Below are 21,691 nucleotides of genomic sequence, written 5' to 3' on the forward strand. Positions count from 1 at the left end.
TGAATTTAAAAGACGAATCATAGCATTCCTCAAAGCTAATTAGAAGCAAATCCACAAATTAAAGAAATTTATATATGACATGACTGAAAATTTTCCCCATGAAATTGTGACTTTAAAGAGAAATAAAAATGAAGTGATATAAATGAAGAATTCAATAGATCAAATAAAAAATAGGTGAAATCCTTAACAACAGGCTTGATGAGGCATCGGTCGAGTGCGCCGAGATGCTTCAGAGCATCGTTAAGAACCTCTGGACGCCCCTGAGGCCCTACTACACGCAGGTCTACCAGGAGATCTGGATGGGCATGGGGCTCATGAGCTTCATCGTGTACAAGATCAGGAGCGCCGATAAAAGAAGCAAAGCATTGAAAGGGTCCAGCGCTGCCCACGGCCATCACTAGCCAGCTGTGCTGGGAGTGTGAGAGGACGCGTCCGCCCACTGCAGTCGCCGTGTGAGGCGGCGACGTGGAGGTCGCCGTACCTCGCCCGCGCCCCGGCTGCCCTGTGGCATGAAGGGCATGAATAAAGGCATCTGAGCTGCTTCAAAAAAAAAAAAAAAAAAAAAAAGAAAGAAAGAAAGAAAAAGAAACAATATACAAGACAAAAGACAAATCTTTGGAAATTTTTAAGTCATAGCAAAAAAAAAAAAAAAAGAAAAGGAGAAGAAGGAGAATGAGAAGGAGGAGGAGAAGAAGAGCAAGAAGAAGTTAGAAAAATTAAAAACTGTGCTGTTGTTGGGACTGTGGCATTGTGGGTAAAGCCACCATTTGCAGTGCCAGCATCCCATGTGGGTGTGTGTCCAAGTCCTGGCTGGGTGCTCCATTTCTGATCCAGCTCTCTGGCCTGAGAAAGCAGAATATGGCTGCAGTTCTTGGGTCCCTGAACCTGCATGGGAGACCTGGAAGAAGCTCCTGGCTTTGGATTGGCCCAGCTCTGGTTGTTGTGGCCATTTGAGGAGTGAACCAGTAGATGGAAGACCTCTCTCTCTCTCTCTCTCTCTCTCTCTCTCTCTCTTCTCTCTTCTCTCTCTCCCTCTGCCTCTCTGATATTCTGCCTTTCAAGTAAAATAAATAAATTTTAAAAATCTTAAAAAAAAAAACAAACTGTGTTGTAGATTGGGATACTATCAAACAACCCAACATACTAGTCTTAGGAGTTCTTGAGGTATGGAAAGAGACAAAAAGACAAAAGAACCATTATAGGAAGTTTCCCCAGTTTGGAGAAAGACTGGGACAAGCAAGAACAGAAAGCACATAGAACTACAAATAGACATGACCAGAAAAGATTTTCATGAAGACACATTTTAGTCAAATTTTCAACAGTGAAACATAAAGAAAGTTTCTAAAATGTGCATGAGAGAAGTACCAGTTTATTTTAAAAGGATCTCCAATTAGACTCATCAGATCCATTGGTGTTAATTATGAAAAGCACACTTTAAAGTCGAGTGGAGATTTTTCCTTTGGGATCTGTGATGCTTTTCAAGCTCCTCCTTTTAATGGATATATGATGGGGAGAACCAAGCAAACCCAGTGACCATTTCCTTATGTGGCACTGGAGACACTGTCTTTCTCCCAATGATACTGGGAGGAGCTGCCCGGGCATTCTCCTGATTCAGTGTGGTGGCCTCTGAGCCATGATTTTGAATCAACAGTGTCTGGTGCAGAGCCACTAACTTTGGCACAACTTTGCCAACAGATATTAATTGCTGTACTAAGAAAGCTGATGGAAATGGTTGGAGAAAGTCACAGACTTAACCTCATGGATCCTTTCTCCTGATAAACTCATGCTTTGTGTTGCACTGCTTGTTTTAGTTTGGGTTACAGAGTTAACTTTTCTGATACAAAAATTCTACAAGTTAAGAGACTGTGAGTTGACTGAAGTTGTAGGCTGAGGCTGCAAAGGCCCAACTCAGAAAGCCATATTTTCTCTTTTTGCTCTGTTTCTAGATGTCCTACCACATGCTTAACCTGGTATCTCCATTGGAAAGCACTGCCGATATCCATTGTTGTGGATTTATTTCACTTTTCCCTAACGTTACAGTCTCAGATGGCTTTTAGTCTCAGGGTACAGTAGGAGACATTTTAATTAAATCCTTCACCACTACATAACCAGGGTATCCTAGTGTACACATTCTCTATTATTCTGAAACAGTTTCATGTTTCAGCAGCTGAACATAATACAGATCAATCACCTCACTGGGAGTCCAGCACGGCGTGGCTGGGTTCTCTGCCTACCATCCCTCACAAGACTGCGGTTGTCATTTGAGTCCCAAGGTCATGTTTCTGGAACACTAATTGCTGATAAAGATGATATCCTCAAGGTCCCCAGTGTACTTCTAGCTGATGGCAGGGACTATACCAGATGCTGAAGACTGTTCCCGATGTGTGGCCTTCATAGTACTTCGTGACATGTGTGTGTGTTTTCTTATAGGTACAGCTCTCTGACCTCATCTTCTGTGACCATCAAGAAAAACCCTGCTCTTAGCAGGCTCATGTGAGCAGACCAGTCACCTGCAGATAATTTCTCTCTTTTAAGGTTCTCTGACTTAGGAACTTAATAAAATCTGAACAACTTTTTCAGATCACTACCTGGGTTGAATAACTGGCAGTGGGTTGAGAATACCAAGGGTCATGAATCTTGGGCCCATTCTACAATTCTGCCTTCTAGACTTGGAATTATTTGATTCTTCTTCTCTACTATCTGACTCTCCTATGTAGCCTAATTCTTTTTTTTTTTTTTTTGACAGGCAGAGTTAGTGAGAGAGAGAAAGAGACAGAGAGAAAGGTCTTCCGTTGGTTCACCCCCACAAATGGCCGCCACGGCCAGCACACTGCGTTGATCCGAAGCCAGGAGGCAGGTGCTTCCTCCTGGTCTCCCATGGGGTGCAGGGCCCAAGCACTTGGGCCATTCTCCACTGCACTCCCGGGCCACAGCAGAGAGCTGGCCTGGAAGAGGGGCAACAGGGACAGAATCCGGCGCCCTGACCAGGACTAGAACCTGGTGTGCCGGCGCCGCAGGTGGAGGATTAGCCTAGTGAGCTGCAGCGCTGACTGTGTAGCCTAATTCTTGTCTTCGGATCTTTTACTTCCAGTGCCTCACTTACTTTGAGTGTGAAATTCAGACTCAAGATTTCTTCTGTGACAAGTAACATACTATTCAAATAGTATCGACTTAAGCATTCAATGCATTACCCATCCTAGATCCAAAGGTTTCTAAGGTTTGTTGGTATTTGTGTTAATTCAGTAATGCAATAATGGAATCACCCACACAATTGCTATCCATTTTTCTTTATTCTTCCAAGACATTCAATTTTCTGTGTACCTCTTACATTATGCTTAAAAATAGCCTCTATTATTCTGTATGTCAGGTTTGCTGACTTATATCCTCCCCAAAGCCTACAAAACAGGAAATGGGCATATGAAAGACATTGACTCCTTGTAAGAGCCCATGTATTTATAAAGGAAGTAAACTCTTTCCAAAGTTCCACTGTCACCCTGCAGACTTCTCTTCATGTCTAAGACACATGACTACCCCAGTGAATATTTGTAGCCTTAATAACTGACCACATGGTAATAGACACAGACACCAGTGTTGCTTTAGCAAGGGAAGAGGAAGTTGGCTGATATGTTTCACCCTCCAGTGTTATCAGAAATTTTCCTCATTTGATCATATTATTTTAAATAGTATTTATTTTATTTATTTGAAAGGCAGAGTTACACAGAGGGAGAGACGGAGATCTTCAATCTTCTGTCTCACTGATCAAATGGCCTATTGGCAGGACTGAGCAAAGCCCAAACCAAAAGTCTGGAATTTCATTCAGGTCTCTAATTGAGTGGTGGGGACCAAGTATTTGGAACGTCTTCCACTGCTTTCCCAGACACATTATGATGGAGGTGAATCAGAGGCAGAGCATCTGAGACTTGAATCAGCACTCTGAGATGTGATGCCAGCATTTCATTTGGCAGCTTAATGTTTTATGCCACAATATTGGCCCATTATTTTCTAAAAAAGATTTACTTAACTTATTTGAAAGATAGCATGACAAAAAAAGAGGGACAGACAAAAATCCACCTGAGCATCTTAATTAGCCTGAGTTCTTGGTGTGTCAATTTTCTTGACTGATAGCATAGCTGAGGTTCCTAAATAATATCATCACTGGCATAATTAAACAGCTTAGTATTTTTTAATATCTGAGACAATTACTGGCACTAAGTTTAGCTGTTGGTAAATTACTGTCCCATTTTTCTCAGAAGAAGAAATTGTAGAAATGTCAAAGAATAAATAAATCAGTTTGCAATACTGAGAAGTGTAAGAGGAACTTGGATTATAAACCTCCCAGAGTAGAGGACACCTAAGCCTTCATTACATCACGTACTTGTTCAACAACAGATGCACATGGTGCTTGGGTACCTGGATATTTGGATGTTCAGTTCTATGGTTTGGGTGAGGTTTGTTCCCTCCAAAACTCATGCTGAAATGTTACCCCCAATGTATAAGTGTGTACAGGTGATGGGGCATCTAAGAGGTGATTAGATCATTAAGTGGGGTTAACACATTTCTTGAGAAAGTGAGCTTTCATTTTGCAGGACTGGATTAGTTAATGCAAGAGCAGGTTCCTATAAAGTGTGTTTTTGTCCCAGGTTTCTCTTTCGTTCTTTTTTGCACACATTCTTCCCTTCCACACAGACTGGTTTCCTTTTCCCTTTCCTCTGTGAGACTATCATTGTAAACTGAGGCCCTCACAAGATTCTAGCATAATACTATGGATTTCCAGAATTGTATGATAAATAAACCTCCTCCCTTTATATATTGTCCAGTTTGAAGTATTGTTACAGCAACAGCAAATGGACAAAGTGAGGCTAGAGACACTTCCATGGCAAAGACTGGGTCATGACAAGGAGAAGGTAGGCTGCATGGATCATCACCAGATACCTAAACTCTGCTAAGGTCAAATCACCATCGCAGGTTATCTAGAACAGAAGAGTTAACACAAGAAGAAAGAACATGTGAATTGCATCAAATACTACAGATAAATTCAGCTGTATTTTGGAGCAGAGCCATTAGAGGTTATGAAAAATATGAGTTTTAGAATTGGTTCCCAGTTAACTTTATTGATTATAGATATTTATACAGTCTTCTATGCAACTTGAAAGTAAGCTTAGGGGTGTTCTAGAAGTAGTTGAAATTTTTAAGGAAAATTTAATCACTATGGATTTGTGAAGCACTTTTTTATTTTAAATTGAACTCAAAGTCTCTATTTCTGTTTTGATTATAGAGCCACTGAGAAGCAATGAAAACATACTTTGGGGGAAAGAACATGGTGTTGATCTAGGCTCTAGCAAGACAATGCATAGAGGATAGAGTTAAAATCCTTGCTCTGACACTCAGTTTTCAGTGACCTTGTTTAAGTTATGTAATATCTGTTAGCCTTAGTGGTTTTTTTTAAGATTTATTTATTTATTTGAAAGTCAGAGTTACACAGGGGGAGAAGGAGAGGAAGAGAGACAGAGGTCTTCCATCTGCTGGTTCATTCCCCTGTTGGCCACAATGGCTGGAGCTGCGCCAATCCAAAGCCAGGAGCCAGGAGCCAGGAGCCAGGAGCCAGGAGCTTCTTCCAGGTCCCCCAGGTGGGTGCAGGGGCCCAAAGACTTGGGCCATCTTCTACTGCCCTCCCAGGTCATAGCAGAGATCTGGATCGGAAGTGGAGCAGCCAAGACTCGAACCGGTGCCCACATGGGATGCCAGCACTGCAAGCAGCAGCTTTTCCTGCTATGCCACAGTGCTGACCCCAACCTTAGTATTTTTATCCATAAAGGAAAGCTAAAACCAGTATCTGTCTCACAGGACTTCTATGAAGATCAAACTGCTTAACTGAAAAGTCAATTAGTGGGGCCAGCACTGTGGCTTAATTGGTAAAGCTGCCACCTTTGGTGCCCCCAACCCACATGGGTGTTGGTTCAATTCCCTGATATTCCACTTCTGATCCAGCGCCTTGCCAATACACCTGGGAAAGCAAAGGAGCACGACCCAAGTCCTTGGGCCCCTGAACCCACCTGGGAGACCCAGATGAAGCGCCTGGCTTCTGGCTTTGGTCTGACCAGACCTGGCTGCTGTAACCATGTGGGGAGTGAATCAGTGGATGAAAGATCTCTCTCCCCAATCTGCTGCTGTTAACTCTGCTTTGCAAATAAATAAATAAATCTTTTTTTAAAAAAAGGAAGTCACTGAGTTCACTGCCTTTCACATAGTAAATGTTCACTAAGGGTTAGCAAGTACTATCAAAGCCTCTGTTATGTGTCTTAGTTTCTGAATCTGTAAAGTAAAAAATAAATAAATATATAAACTTCAGATACACTTGACTACCTTGTCCAGCTCTGATATTTAATGTGTTGAGGATTAAAAATGTAAATACATATAAAGTCTTGAATAAAGAATAAAAATGTAGTGGATCCAACTCTGGTAGCAGTTACCTAGAACTTTTTGCTGATCAACTGCTAGAATATAGTATTGCAATACATCTTTCATTTCTCCTTATAATTATCATATCATGAATACTGACACAATGAGTTTCTTTTTCCCTGAGGCAGTATGAATGGATTTAAGTTCAATTTAAGCACAGATTGACTTTTCAAATATCAAAAATTAGATCATGTTGGGACCACCTGGTAATTGAGAAAGATGGTGGGTACTAAAGTGTCAGCAATCAATTCTCCAGGTCCTTTGAGCTATTTTCCAGAAAATACAGTAGTGAGTAGGCTGGGGATGGTGGTCTTGTTTTTAGATGGTTTTATACTTGATGTTCACCTTCTTTCCAGGGAGTTACCACTTAGATAAAATGCTAATAATACACTTAACATTTTTGGTCATCAAAACGAAAGCAGAAACTGCATTTTAAAATTCTTTGAGAGTCTCAGGGAGCTCCACTAACATTTGTTAAATCCCCTAGCTTTCCATCATAAGCACTCCACATGGTCTTTAGGAAATGAGTGTAATCAGTATTTCTCATTGACATAGAAGTTCCTAAAATGTGCTTCTGAGTGGCTACCCACAGCTTCTCAGCTTCAGAACTTTGTCCCTCGACTTACCCAAAGCCTTCCTTGTATTTGTTCATCCCTCTGCAGTACACATCAGCAAGTATTAATTAGGCACTCATGGGTTGATAATGTTTTGCTGGGAGAGCATGTAGTTTGCTGCAAGACAGAGCCACAATCAATCCCTCTGCTCCAACTTCATGACCTTTGGGAATCCCTTTCAGGGTTGTGGTCAGATTTGTAGTCTTGTGTAAACTATAGAAAAAATTCTCTGACCTATCCTGTTCTCAAATCATCATAACTAATTCTGTAGAAGCTTCTTATGCTTTACTATGAATATTTCTTTCTTCCAAACCCATGGTCTTCCTTCTTAGAGCTGTTCTTTTTCCTGAATCTATGATTTAGCTTCGTGGTGTATCCTCTCTTTAGAGTTCCTTGTATTTACCTTCCAACTTAAAACACTATCACATTCAACTCCTATAATTCAATTTCCAGTTTCCCATCTTCTCAGAACTTTGCAGATTTCACTTAATACATATGCACTTCCTGGTATCCTTTTCCACACGACTCCAAGACTACAAACCTACATACACATGACTCTATTAGAAGGTATATGTTGGCATATTGCTTTCTATTGTTTCATTAATTAATTTAATCAACATTTACTAGGTGGTATCTCACTACTGGAGATAATACTGGTAAATAAGAGCTGCAGAGGATCCAGTATGTCCAACTAGGGTATAACTATGCTAACTTTAGTTCCTTGGGGTACAAAAGGAATCAAAGAAGGACCACATATCTAGGGGTCTGAGCAAAATTTTAGCAAAGAAGTGGAAAAGCAATGACTCTTGGATGAGAGAAGACAGAGACACTGTTGCAGCCAGCTGCACAGCTCAGCCAGTTGCCATCTGTGAGCCACCATAGTACAAAGTCAGGAAAAAGGAATTGCTGCATGCTCCGCCACGTGCAGTTTTTGCCAGGAGAGAATTCTGCAGTCGCCCACTGACTTTTATTTCATTTTTAAAAGACCTATTTTATTTATTTGAAAGACAGAGTTACAGAGAGAGTTAGAGACAGAGAGAGTGAAAGAGGTCTCCATCCGCTGGTCCACTCCCCAAATGGCCGCAAAGGCCAGAGCTGAGTCAGTCTGAAGCCAGGCGCCAGGCGCTCCTTCTGGGTCTCCCACGGCCCACTGGCTTGCCTCATCCTGGGGAGCTGACTGTGGTGTGAACAACTGCCGGGGTTAGAAAAGGGAAGCTGCGTTGCTCCTCTCCCTTCCTGCACCACTGCAGAGCTCTGGTCTCTGCAGCAAAAGTCCACAGCAGGCCTCTGCTCCCCTCTTACCAGCATCAGAGTCAGAGCAAAATCAGAGAAACTTGTGAGGCAAAGCACAGATTTCCTGCATCTGCAACTGTGTGAGTTGCAGCCTCAACCAAAAAAAAAAAAAAATCTCCAAGGCATATTGCAGTCAAATTTGTAAAAGTTAAGGACAAGGAGAGAATCCTAAAGACAGTGAAAGAAAAGTGCCAAATTGCATGTAATGGAAAACCAATTAGATTACTATCAGACTTCTCAGCAGTAACCCCACGACCAGAAAACAGCGGGATGATATATTTAAGGTCCTAAAAAAAACCTGCAAATGAAGTATACTGTAACTAGTGAACCTGTCCTTTAAAAGAAGAAGAAATCAGGTATTTTCCAGTTAAGCAAAAACAGAGAATTCATCACCTCTAGAACAACCTTAGAAGAAATCCTGAAGAGGATCGATCCTGCATTGGAACTAAACGTCATGAAAACACAGGACACCAAATTCACTAACAGAACAAGTGTGATCAGCATCTACACAGCAAAATGACAATGCTACATGTTACCTATCAGTGCCGACCTTAGTGTGAAATGGTTCAGTTCTCTAGCCAAAAGCCTTAGGTTGGCTGGATGGCTTAATAACTGAGACCTCACTGAGCCTATCACTATATGAAGCCTACAAGAAATTCACTTTATTTTTTAAGATTTATTTATTTATTTGAAAGTCAGAGTTACCCAGAGAGGAGGAGAGGCAGAGAGAGAGAGATCGAGAGAGAGAGAGAGAGAGAGAGAGATCGAGAGAGAGATCTTAGAGGTCTTTTATCCACTGGTTCACTTCCCAATTGGCCACAATGGCTGGAGCTGTGCTGAGCTGAAGCCAGGAGCCAAGAGCTTCTTCCAGGTGTCCCATGCAGGTGCAGGGGCCCAAGGACCTGGACATCTACTGCTTTCCCAGGCCACAGTGGAGAGCTGGATCAGTAGTGGAGCAGAAGGGTCTCAAACTGCTGCCCATGTGAGATGCCAGCATTGCAGGGGGTGGCCTTACCTGGTATGCCATAGTACCGGCCACCAAATTCAATTTAAAAACAAATATGTGCACATAATAAAAAAAAAAAAAGCCTGGAAAATGGAAACCAGAAATGAGAAGGAGTAGCTATCCTGATATCAGATAAAACAGACTTTAAATAAAAGAGATAAAAGACATTATTATTATTATTATTATTATTATTTGACAGGCAGAGTGGATAGTGAGAGAGAGAGACAGAGACAAAGGTCTTCCTTTTTGCCGTTGGTTCACCCTCCAATGGCCGCTGCGGCCAGCTCATCGTGCTGATCCGAAGCCAGGAGCCAGGTGCTTCTCCTGGTCTCCCATGTGGGTGCAGGGCCCAAAGACTTGGGCCATCCTCCACTGCCTTCCCGGGCCATAGCAGAGAGCTGGCCTGGAAGAGGGGCAACCGGGATAGAATCCGGCGCCCCAACCGGGACTAGAACCCTGTGTGCCGGTGCTGCAAAGCGGAGGATTAGTCTGTTAAGCCACGGCACCGGCCAAAGACATTATAGTTTGATAAAAGTTTTGATTTAGTAAAAAGACATGACAATTCTAAATATATCACAGGACTGTCCATATATACACAGCAAATACTATTAGAGGGAGAGATAAACTCCAGTACAAAATAGTGGGGGACTTCAGCACCCCACTCTCACCAGTGGACAGAAAATCCTGACAGAAAAATCAATGAATAGGAGTTGAAACATACTATCAAGCAAATGGAGCTAATAGACATCTACAGGACAGTTCACCCAGTAGCTGCAGAAAAAACATTCTTCTCACCAGCAGAGAATTTCTAGATTAGACCATTTATTAGGCCACAAATCAAGTCTCAGAAAATTTAAATGGATTGAAATCATACCACGTATCTTTTCAGACCATGGAAAAGTACAACTACAAATCAACAAGAGGAAGAACAACAGAATATTCATAAGGACTTGGAAATTAAACAGTATGCTACTGAGATAAATGGGTCATTGAAGAAATTAAAAAAGAAATAAGTGAAAATGAAAACACAACATATCAAAACCTTTTTGGGGGGCTTACATGGCTTAGCGGGTAAAGTCACCACCTGCCGTGCTGGATTCCCATATGGATACCAGATCAAATCCTGGCTGCTCCATTTATGATCCAGCTGTCTGCTATGGCCTGGGAAAGCAGTAGAAGATGACCCAAGTCCTTAGGCCTCTGCACCTGCGTGGGAGACTTGGATGATCGGCTCAGCTCTGGCCTCTGTGGCCATTTGGGGAGTGAACCAGTGGATGGAAGACTTCTCTGTCTCTGTCTCTGCCTCTACCTCTCTGTAACTCTGCCTTTCAAATAAATAAATAAATCTTTAAAAAATCTTTTGAATACAGCAAAAGTAGTATTAAAAGGGAAGCTTATAGTATTGAGTGTTTACACTAAAACAGGGAAATATCTAAATTAAAGGTTCCAATAATGCATCTCAAAGACTTAGAAAAACAAGAATAAACCAAAACCCAAATCAGCAGGAGGCAAGAAATAATAAGGATCAGAGCAGAAAGAAGTGCAATTTAAACTAAAAAAAGCTACAAAAGATCAACAAAACAAAAAGTTGGTTCTTTGAGAAGGTAAACAAAATAGCTAACGCTCTAGCCAGAACAACAAAGAAAAAAGGAGAAAAAAACTCAAATAAATAAAATTAGAAGTGAAAAGGAGACATTACAACTGACATCACTGTCATACAAAGGATTTAATAAACTACTAGGAAGAACTATATGCTAATAAACTGGAAAACCTTAAAGAAATGGATAAATCCTTAGATACATATAATCTACCAAGATTAAATCAGAAGGTATAGGCGCTGTGGTGCAGTAGGTTAATCCTCAGCCTGTGGCACTAGCATCCCATATGGGCACTGGTTCCAGTCCTGGCTGCTCCTCTTCCAATCTGGCTCTTATTATGGCCTGGGAAAGCAGTAGAAGATGGCCCAAGTCCTTGGGCCCCTGCACCCGCATGGGAGACCAGGAAGAGGCACCTGGCTCCTGGCTTCGGATCAGTGCAGCCCCGGCCGTTGCAGTCACCTAGGGAGTGAACCAATGGACGGAAGACCTTTCTCTCTGCCTCCCTCTCACTTTCTGTAACTCTACCTCTCAAATAAATATATAAAATCTTTAAAAAAAATCAGAAGGTATAGACAATCTATTTTTTTTAAAGATTTTATTTATTTGAGAGGTAGAGTTACACATAGAGATAGGTTTATCAACCCTAATAGCTTTTTGGTGGACTATTTAGGTTTTTCCATGTACAAATCACTTTGTCTGAAAACATTTATAATTCAATTTCCTCTAATCCAATTTTGATTCCAATTATTTCTCCTCCCTGATTGCTGTTGCTAATACTTCCAATAGTATATTGAATAAGAGTGGTAAAAGTGGACTTTCTTGTCTTGTTCCAGATCAGAGGGGAAATGCTTTCGGCTCTTCCCCATTCAGTCTGATATTGGCTGCTTTCCTGTCAGAGATAGCCTTTATAATTCAGAAGAATGTTCCTTCTATACCTAAATTGTGGAGGATTTTTATCATGAAGAGGTGTTGAGTTATCAAATGCTTTCCCTGCACCTATTATAATGGTGATCATATAGTTTTTGTTATTCATCCTATTAATGTGATTTATGATGTTTATTGATTGTGAATGTTAACCCACCCTTACATTCCTATAATAAATTCCACTTGTCATGATGCACATTCTTTTTGACTCAATTTGCTAGGATTGTGTTAAGAATCTTTGCATCTATGTTGGTTAAGAATATAGGTCTGTAGTTATCTTTTTGTGCTGTGTCTTATTTTGGTTTTGCTATCAAAGTGATGATGGCCTCATAAAAAGAGTTTGGCAGAGTTCAATCTTGCTCAATATTTTGGAATAGTTGGAAAACTATTGAATGTTTTTAAATGTTTTGTAGAATTCAGCAGTAAAGCCTTGATGCCATGGGCTTTTCTTTGATGAAAGACTTTTGATTATTGATTCAATATCATTGCTTATTTTGGTTCTACTTAGATTTTCTAGGGAGCGGCACAGTTGCATAGCAGACTAGGCACCCACCTTCAGTAGTGGCATCCAATATGGGTGCTGCTTCATGACCTGGCTGCTCCTCTTCCAATTCAGTTATATGCTATGGCCCAAGAAAGTAGTTGAATGTGGCCCAAATCCTTGGACCCTTGCACTCATGTGGGAGAATGAGAAGAAGCTCCTGGCTCCTGGCTTTGAATTGGCCCAGTGCCAGCCATTGTGGCCATCTGGGAAGTGAACCAGCAGTTGGAAGACCTTTATCTCTGTTTATCCCTCTCTCTGTGTGTAACTCTACCTATCAAATAAATAAATATAATCTTAAAAAATTTGATAAACCAATGCACTAATGATGAACACACACACACACTTACACATACACAAATATTTAGGAATAGATCTAACCAAAGAAGGGAAAGATCTGTACAATGAAAGTTATCAAACATGGATGAAAGAAATAATCAAGAATACAAAAAATTGAAAGATATTCCTTGCCCATGCATAGGAAAATTCAATTTTATTAAAATATCTACACTACCTAAAGCAATCTACAGGTTCATTGTGATTCCTAGCAAAATACCAATGAGGTTCTTTAAAGTATTAGAAAAAACAATCCCCAAATTTATGACATCACAAAAGATCCAAAATAGTCAGGGTGTCTTGAAAAAGAAAAATTGAGCTGGCGACATCATGATACCTGACTTCAAATAGCAGACTAAAAAGCTAATGGGACTGACGCTGTGGTACAGCAGTTTAAGCTTACTTTTGCAGTACCAGCATCCCATATAGGCGCTGGTTTGTCTCTCAGCTGCTCCACTTCTGCTCTAGCTCCATGCTAATGTGCCTGGAAAAGCAGTGGAGCATGGCTCAAGTGCTTGGGCCCCTTCACCCTGGTGGGAGACCTGGAAGTAACTCCTATCTATGGACTAGCTCAGCCCCAGCCATTGCAATCATTGAGGGAATGAACCAGCAGATGGAAGGTATCTCTCTCCCTCTTCCCCTCTGTCTCTTTCTGTAATTCTGACTCATAAATAAATTAACAAATCTTTCTTTAAAGCCTAGTAATTAAAGCAGCATGGTACTGGCACAAAAACTGCTGTGTAGATCAATGGAACAGAACTTAGATCCCAGAAATTCATCCATGTGCATGCAGCCAACCGATTTTTGACGAAAGTGCTCAGACCATACACTAGAGTAAGGATAATATCTTCAATAAATGGTGCTGACAAAAGTGGATGTTTATATGTAGAAGAATTAAATTATATCCATACCTCTCACCATGTACAAAAATAAATTCAAGATGGATTGAAGACCTAAATTTAAGACATGAGACTATGAAGTTGCTGGAAAAGAACTTAGCGGAAACATTCTGAAAAAGTGGTGTAGAAAATGACTTACTCGATGAGACCTCCAAAGCACAGGCAACAAAAGCAAAACTAAACAAATTGGACTGTATCAAACTCAGAAACTTCTGCACTGCAAAGGAAATGATCCACAGAGTGAAGAGACATCCAACAGAATGGGCAAAATATTTGCAAGCTACCAACAGTACAAAGGGATAGTATCCAGAATATATGAACAACTTAAAAAAAAAACTCAACAGCAAAGAAACAACGAATCCAGTTAAGAAATAGGAAAAGCACCTCAATAGAAAGTTATCAAAAGAAGAAATACAAATGGAGAACAAATATATGAAAAATTATTCAACATCACTAGCTGTCAGGGAATCACCAGTCAAATCCATGATGAAATATCACTTCATTCCTGCCATAATGGCTAAAGTCCAAAAGGCATAGAAACAAATATTGGTGAGGATGTGGACAAAGGTGGACACTTACACACTGTTGGTTGGAATGTAAATTAGTATGGCCACTGTAGAAAACAATATGGAGAATACATAAAAATTAGGTAAGACTTGCCATATGACCCAGCAATTCCACTACTGGGTATATATCCAAAAGACATGAATACATGTGTCAAAGAGATACCTGCACTACCATGTTTATAGCAGAACTATTCACAATAACCAAAATTTGGAATCAAAGTGCCCATCATCAGAAGAATGGATAAAGACAATATTATATATGTGTGTATTATATGTACATATATATTTAATACAGAGTGGAATATTATTAAGGTATAAAATAGAATGAAATTTTATGCCTTGCCTCAAAGTGATTAACCGAAATACATCATATTGGGTGAAATAACTGTATAGAGAAAGACAAATACCACATGTTCCTCCTTATATGTGAGAGCTAAAATTAAAAAGCAAAATATGTTAAAAATTTTTAAAAAGCAAGAACACAAAATAAAGAAATGCCTGCATTTATCCACTGCTGCAAATATAGTTTTCTTTTTGTATGTTCTTTTTTTAAAAACTTTTATTTAATGAATATAAATTTCCAAAGTACAGCTTATGGATTACAATGGCTTCCCCCTCCCCCATAACTTCCCTCCCACCTGCAACCCTCCCCTTTCCCGCTCCCTCTCCCCTTCCATTCACATCAAGATTCATTTTCAATTCTCTTTATATACAGAAGATCAGTTCAGTGTATATTAAGCAAAGATTTCAACAGTTTGCCCCCACATAGCAACACAAAGTGAAAAATACTGTTGGAGTACTAGTTATAGCATTAAATAACAGTGTACAGCACATTAAAGACAGAGATCCTACATGATATTTTTTAAACATTGATTAATTTTCTATGCAGTTTCCAATTTAACACCAGGTTGTTTTTTTTTTTTCATTTTCAATTATCTTTATATACAGAAGATCAATTCAGTATTTACTAAGTAAAGATTTTTTTCTAAAATTTTGTTTTATACCTTTCTCAAACCATTTTAAGAATGTTACACAATGATACTTTTAATGATCTGTGATTTCTTTTAAAATTTATTGTAAAAACTTCTCAAAAAAAGAACTGTAGATTCTGTACCCATAGAACTTCAATTGAAGTTGGCCATTGAGAATATATTTATTGAAGTTACTAATCTAGTGATAGGTACCAGGAGTTATAAGTACAAGGTACTTGTGGAGTGTTAAGCATAACTCAAACACTCTGGAAAAGGTGTGTAACTTGAGATCTTAAGGATATCTTTTTTAAAAAAGATTTATTTATTTATTTATTTGAAAGGAAGAGTTACAGAGAGACAGACACAGAGGCAGAGAGAAGTCTTTTATCTGCTGATTCACTTCCCAAATGATTGCAATGGCCGGAGCTGGGCCAATCTGCAGCCAGGAGCCAGGAGCTTTGTCCCGCACAGGTGCAGGGGCCCCAGCACTTGGGCTATCTTGTACTGCTTTGCCAAGTCATAGCAGAGAGCTTGATTGGAAGTGGAACAGCCAGGTCTCCAACCAGCGTCCATGGGGGATGTCGGCACTGCAGGCAGCGGCTTTACCCACTACACCACAGTGCCAGCCCCAACAAAAAGATATCATTGAATTGTTTCCTGAGGGACTCTGTCCAAAGCCCGTGAGTAGTCAAGGACCCAAAAAGAGAAGAATCCAAGAGAAACTGAAAACAGAAGGCAATCTGTTATCACTTGGAAATATGGAGAAGCTAAGGCCAGCAGGAGATCCCAGAAGACACTGGGTATTTCACATTTGTTTCTAAAAGGTTCGGGAATCCATTGACAGTTCTTTTGCCACGGTGAAATTGGTGACTGCAGTTCAAGAAATGTATCTGTGTTGAAAGAGAGCGAGTATTTGTAAAAACAAAGAAAACATTGAGGGAGAGGAGTTCATACATCAGGTGAGATCCTGTCAAAACAATTGCCCTGGACATACGTCAAATTATACTTGAAAGATATTTAAGGTGAACAAGACTTGGTAATTGACTTGACAGGGAGGTTAATGGAGCAGATGTGATAAAGGAAGGATGATGACCTCTTGGTTTCTGGCATGGGAAACGTGCTGCGAGGAACATGGTATGAAGTTTAAGAGAAGGAAGATGGGTGTGGTGGAGCACGTTTAGTTTCAGTCTTGGGGTTTTGCTGAAGCATCTATATGATAAGTGCAGTTATATAGGAGAAAGTGCACTGAGCACAGAGGAAACACCCCAGCGGATTCCCAGGGGTTTTCTGCTTTCCACAGAGGGGCTTGTCGTCAAGCTGGACTATAAGGCTTAGAAATTGTTCTTGTACAACCCAGTGTTTGATGTGGCAGAAACCCAGAGGAATTGAACCTATTCAACATTAAGAGGAAGTGTGCCTCTTGAATAAGAAAATGACTTCAAAGAAAACTGTTTTGTGGAAGCAATTTGGGTTGATCAGTGGTATGTAGTTTCTCTCTCTCTGTCTATATATATATATATAATATATAATTGAATAAATAAAATAAATTATTAAGTAAATAATATATTAATTTATGTTAAACACATAAATGCATATCCTATTATGAATTTTGTATACTATTGTTTTTAATATTGTGACTTAAATTGTTTTAAGAGCACATTTAGCATGTATTTAAATTTTTAAGTCTCTTGACTCATTGTACCTTTATCAATGCTTTACATACATGATATTTTGTTCTAAGCTTTTTATGCTCCTAAGTTCATAAATTCTTTATGCAGAAACTATGATAATATTTTTAAAAGACTTATTTATTGACCTGAAATGCAGAGTGACAAAGAGAGAGATTTTCCCTCTGCTGGTTCACTACCCAAATGGCTGTAATAGTTCGGGCTGGACTGGGCTGAAGCCAAGAGCCAGGAACTCCACCTGGGTCTCTCACAGGAGTTGTAGGAACTCAAGTACTTGACCCATCATCTGCTGCTTCCCAGGTGCGTTATCAGGAATCTGGATCAGAAGTGGAATACCTGGAGCTCAAACTGGCATCCCAGGCAATGACCTAACCCATTATACCACAATGCCAGCCACAAAGGCGATGATCTTCTAAGGCCCTTCTTTCAAGGCTAAAGTAAGCTGCCCTCAGGAAAACGACTTCCCTCTCCTTTTCCTAGACTCTCTTCTATTCTTTTCCTACAAGGGCATATCATTTGCTTCTTGGGTTCCTATCAGTCAGTGTTGCCTGCTGTGTGGCCCAGAAAACCACATTTTACTTTCAGAAGCAGTGTACAATTACTCCAGCTAAATATCCCCACTGTATTTATGGGAATTGTGGTCACAATGCCCTAGAGAACTCACGAAGCTCTATCAGCCATCTGTATGAGCTTCAAGAAAAACTGGGCTTGGGGGACCCTTCTCTCCCCTTGGCCCCTGCAGTTTCTTGGCCTGAAGATGCCATTCAAGTCTAGATCATCACCAGGCTAAAGTTTCCCGATTTAAATGTTCATTCTCTGGGTGTGTCTGGGAAATATGCAGATATTAATAATCTTCTGACTGTTTTTCTTGTTAATCTGTCTTGTAGTAAGATTCCTTCCATCTGGGAACCTAGGATGGTTTGTTCCTTCCCTATACTTCCTTGAGAGAAGAAGGGAGGGAAGGGGCAGGTGGGAGAACTCTGCAGACTTCTTTTCATCTTCTACAAGAGATTTTGTCTCCTCTAAGCAATCCCATGTTGAGGAGCAAAGGAAAAAGGATCCAAAAGCAGCGTGTATCATTGACGGTTAGGGGCTTCCTCTGCTTCTGAGGTTTCACAGCCGAGGAGGGCTCTAAACGGTGGGCAGCACTCTCCAACAATTACTGGTTCCTGAGCAGGAGGCTGTTTTGATGGTAGTATTTAGTGAGAAACAAGCAAATCCTTATATGGAAGGCCTGGTTAATTCCATATGGCTTCAGGGATTAGACTATAAATTACAAAAGAAAATTATTAAATAAAAAACTTCTATGAAAGTACAAATTTGGTTCTTTGGTGTTCTTGCCATTCTGTCTTAGTCAATTTCCATTTTTTTCTTTTTTGAAAATATTTCAGAACTGCAAGTGCATATTTGAATATCACATGCAAAAAAAGAAACCTTTGAAAAACAAGTACACAAAAATGCCTTGGTAGGAATTCAATAAGGTTAACATTTCCCTGTGAAAAGTATTAAATAGGAATTGCAAAATCAAATTAGACCAGAGAGGAACAAAGGCATCCCAGTGTCCTTGAGTACAGGAAAATGGTGCATTAATTCATAAAGGTGAAGGTTCAGGTATGTGAGAGGGGACTGTACACACAGGGGATGTAGGCAAAAATAAGATAGCATCACAAAGAAGAAATGTCTATTTCAGAATTCACTGTTGAGGCATGCCATGGTGCTAAGGAAGTAGACTTGCTGCTGGAATTGTTAATAATACAATAATAACATAGTGTGACTAATGGGCTCAAGGCATATTCATATTTCATAAAATTCAGCAAGTATCTGATCAGCACCTCCTGGGTGCTAGACTTTTCCTTTTTTTTTTTTTTTTTTTTTTTTTTGACAGGCAGAGTGAACAGTGAGAGAGAGTGATAGAGAGATAGGTCTTCCTTTACCGTTGGTTCACCCTCCAATGGCCGCTGCGGCCGGTGCTCTGTGGCTGGCGCACTGCGCTGATCCGTAGCCAGGAGCCAGGTGTTTCTCCTGGTCTCCTTTGTGGGTGCAGGGCCCAAGCACTTGGGCCATCCTTCACTGCACTCCCTGGCCACAGCAGAGAGCTGGCCTGGAAGAGGGGCAACCGGGACAGAATCCGGCGCCCCAACTGGGACTAGAACCTGGTGTGCTGACGCTGCAGGCAGAGGATTAGCATATTGAGCTGCGGTGCCGACCCTGGGTGCTAGACTTAGATGACACACAGTGACCAAACTTTTTGTTTGCAATCTCATAGAACATATGTTCTTAATAAAGATGCCAACAGTCAGATACTGTGAAGTACCTTTCAAGAAGCAAAAAGAAAATTCGGTTTGGGGTAATGTGTTGTTAGGAAATGCAACCACCTATCAGATTTATCAACCTTACTCCAAACAAAGACCAGAGGACACTGACTGGTGTCTTGAGGGATGAATAGGAGTTTGGGTTGGGGGAGAAGAGGAACGAGGTAAAGCAGGGGAAACCAAATAGGTCCAGTAACTTAGAAATAGAGGAATCAGGGCACGGCGCGTTGGCTCACTTGGTTAATCCTCCGCCTGCAGCACCGGCATCCCATATGGGCGCCGGGTTCTAGTCCCGGTTGCTCCTCTTCCAGTCCAGCTCTCTGCTGTGGCCCAGGAGGGCAGTGGAGGATGGCCCAGGTGCTTGGGCCCTGCACCCGCATGGGAGACCAGGAGAAGCACCTGGCTCCTGGCTTCAGATCAGCGCAGTTCCAACCGTAGTGGCCATTTTGGGGGTGAACCAACGGAAGGAAGACCTTTCTCTCTGTCTCTCTCTCTCTCACTGTCTGTAACTCTGCCTGTCAAATAAATAAATAAATAATCTTTAAAAAAAAAAAGAAATAGAGGAATCAGGGGTCAGAGCTTGGAAGGGCATACCGATGTAGGAAGGTTTGAGTTTAAAGCAGGGAGAAGTCGTAAATAAGCTAGTGATGCAGTAAGACTCATATTTTTAGAAGATGATCCTGGCCCCAGAGCAAGGGGCTTCTCCATGATGGTGGAGCCTGAAGTTAGGCAGAGGAACAGCATTCAGGAGCCACAGTCCTGACTTGACGGAGGAAGTGTTACAATGAACATGAAAGGGAGTGAGTGGTTTGATGGGATTTTCTCAGGTGGGGTCAGGACTGTGAGGACTTGTCAGACTTTTAATGTATATTAATTTTGATGGTTAAGAGCAAATACACCTTGTACTTTTATTGTAAATAGTCATTTAGAGAAACTGGCAGTTACTAATGGATAGTCAGGTAAGCTCTTCACAGATTTTATGGTACATGTGTTTTTCAAATCCTCTGCTTGTTAATTAATTAAACCTGTTTCTCAACATCATGGGGATAGATATCATCTTGGGCTTTTTATACACCAATAATTTAATGAACCATGAAGTGGGAGCTCCAGCCTACATTTCCACATAAGGAAAGAGAAGTCTCAATTGTCCAGGCCACCTACTCTGTGCCAGAAGATTTTTCTTGTGGAAACATTATAGTTCCATATTAGGATCCATGTTGTGGAATGAAGGAAACCAGGGTGCAGAAGGTTTGAACAACCTATTCAGTGTCTTACATGTCGTGAGCTGGAAAGGATAATTATACAACCAAGTCACTGAGTATAAATTCCCATTATTTCTATTTAAATCTAGCCTTATTTCCACATATTGTTTCTTGCTATACTCAGAAATGACTCTGCTAAGTTTAAGGAAAGAACATAGGTAAATATGATAACAGGTAATAATTTAAAGCATTTACTATGCCCAGACATGATTCTAAGAATATGTGCATCATATATTCCATAACATATATTAAATATATTAAGCATGTATATAGTATATATAAATGTATAATAACCATATATTAATACTCTTTCACATACGCATTTAATCTCATACTTATATAATTTATATTACATTTATTATATATTTATATCAGATGTATAAATATTTAATGTCTAATACATATTTAAACTCTTTAACATATTCATTTAATCTTTATAATGATTCAAAATAATTGGCACATTCTCACAAGCATTTGAAGATGAGCAAGCTCAATTGGAGGAAAGGTAATTGATTTTCACAAAGCCGGGCATCTAGAAAGAGAAAAGCAGGAGTGGGTCCCAGCTTGTCTACTCTGTGCTGTTCTGCCACGCTGCCTTTTTGTGCACAAGAGCTGTATCAGGGTTACGGAGTCTGCTGTCACAGAGATTTTAAGATGGTTTGCTCTGAACAGTGGAACGCACCATAGGTGAGAGAAGCCGCCAGTGAGCTCAACCTCTCCCCACTGTCTAAAACACAGCACAAAGAGATTCAACTCTGCTCAGAGTAGCTCTCTCACGAAATAGGGCAACTTCCAGCTAAATCCTCTCACCCATCCCATTACTTCAGTTCAATTTCAGAAAAGTGTGGATTCAGCCCATAGCCTTGAGTTGTTTCATTTATTTGTTTTGCTCTTACCTTTACCTGATCTGGGGTAATATTCTGACTTTGCCAGATGTTAGACATGCAAATTTGAGCAATCATGTCTCCCCTCAGATGCTCATATCCTGCATGCATAACTTGGGGATTATTTGGATCTCTTATGGAGTAAGAGGATTACGTGACTGAGTATCCATTAAGCACCTAGAAGGGTAGCTGGTACTTAATAGATCCTATATGCTGTATTTTATTGTTTCGTCTGAGACTGTATGCACAAGTATCTTCCCTGGACTTCTCCTCTCAAGATGCTGTTTCTTTCACTCTCTAAATCATCGGAGATGAGTTTGCCATGAACAAGGCCATGT

At 40.5% G+C, this 21,691-nt stretch overlaps 1 protein-coding gene across 1 annotated transcript; it reads left to right on the top strand.

The window, feature by feature from the left end:
- The first annotated feature begins 213 nt into the window (after positions 1-213).
- Positions 214-508, top strand: LOC133758257 (ATP synthase subunit ATP5MJ, mitochondrial-like). The gene has a single exon (XM_062189441.1). The coding sequence runs from the start codon at positions 225-227 to the stop codon at positions 399-401; it is 177 nt and encodes a 58-aa protein (XP_062045425.1). The 5' UTR covers positions 214-224; the 3' UTR covers positions 402-508.
- The last annotated feature ends 21,183 nt before the right edge of the window (positions 509-21,691 follow it).

Source organism: Lepus europaeus, chromosome 4, assembly GCF_033115175.1.
Source record: "Lepus europaeus isolate LE1 chromosome 4, mLepTim1.pri, whole genome shotgun sequence".
In the NCBI taxonomy this organism is placed as follows: domain Eukaryota; kingdom Metazoa; phylum Chordata; class Mammalia; order Lagomorpha; family Leporidae; genus Lepus; species Lepus europaeus.

Bases quoted from the DNA above. Each gene is read 5' to 3' on its own strand.
- LOC133758257 (XM_062189441.1), top strand. From the start codon at position 225: ATGCTTCAGAGCATCGTTAAGAACCTCTGGACGCCCCTGAGGCCCTAC.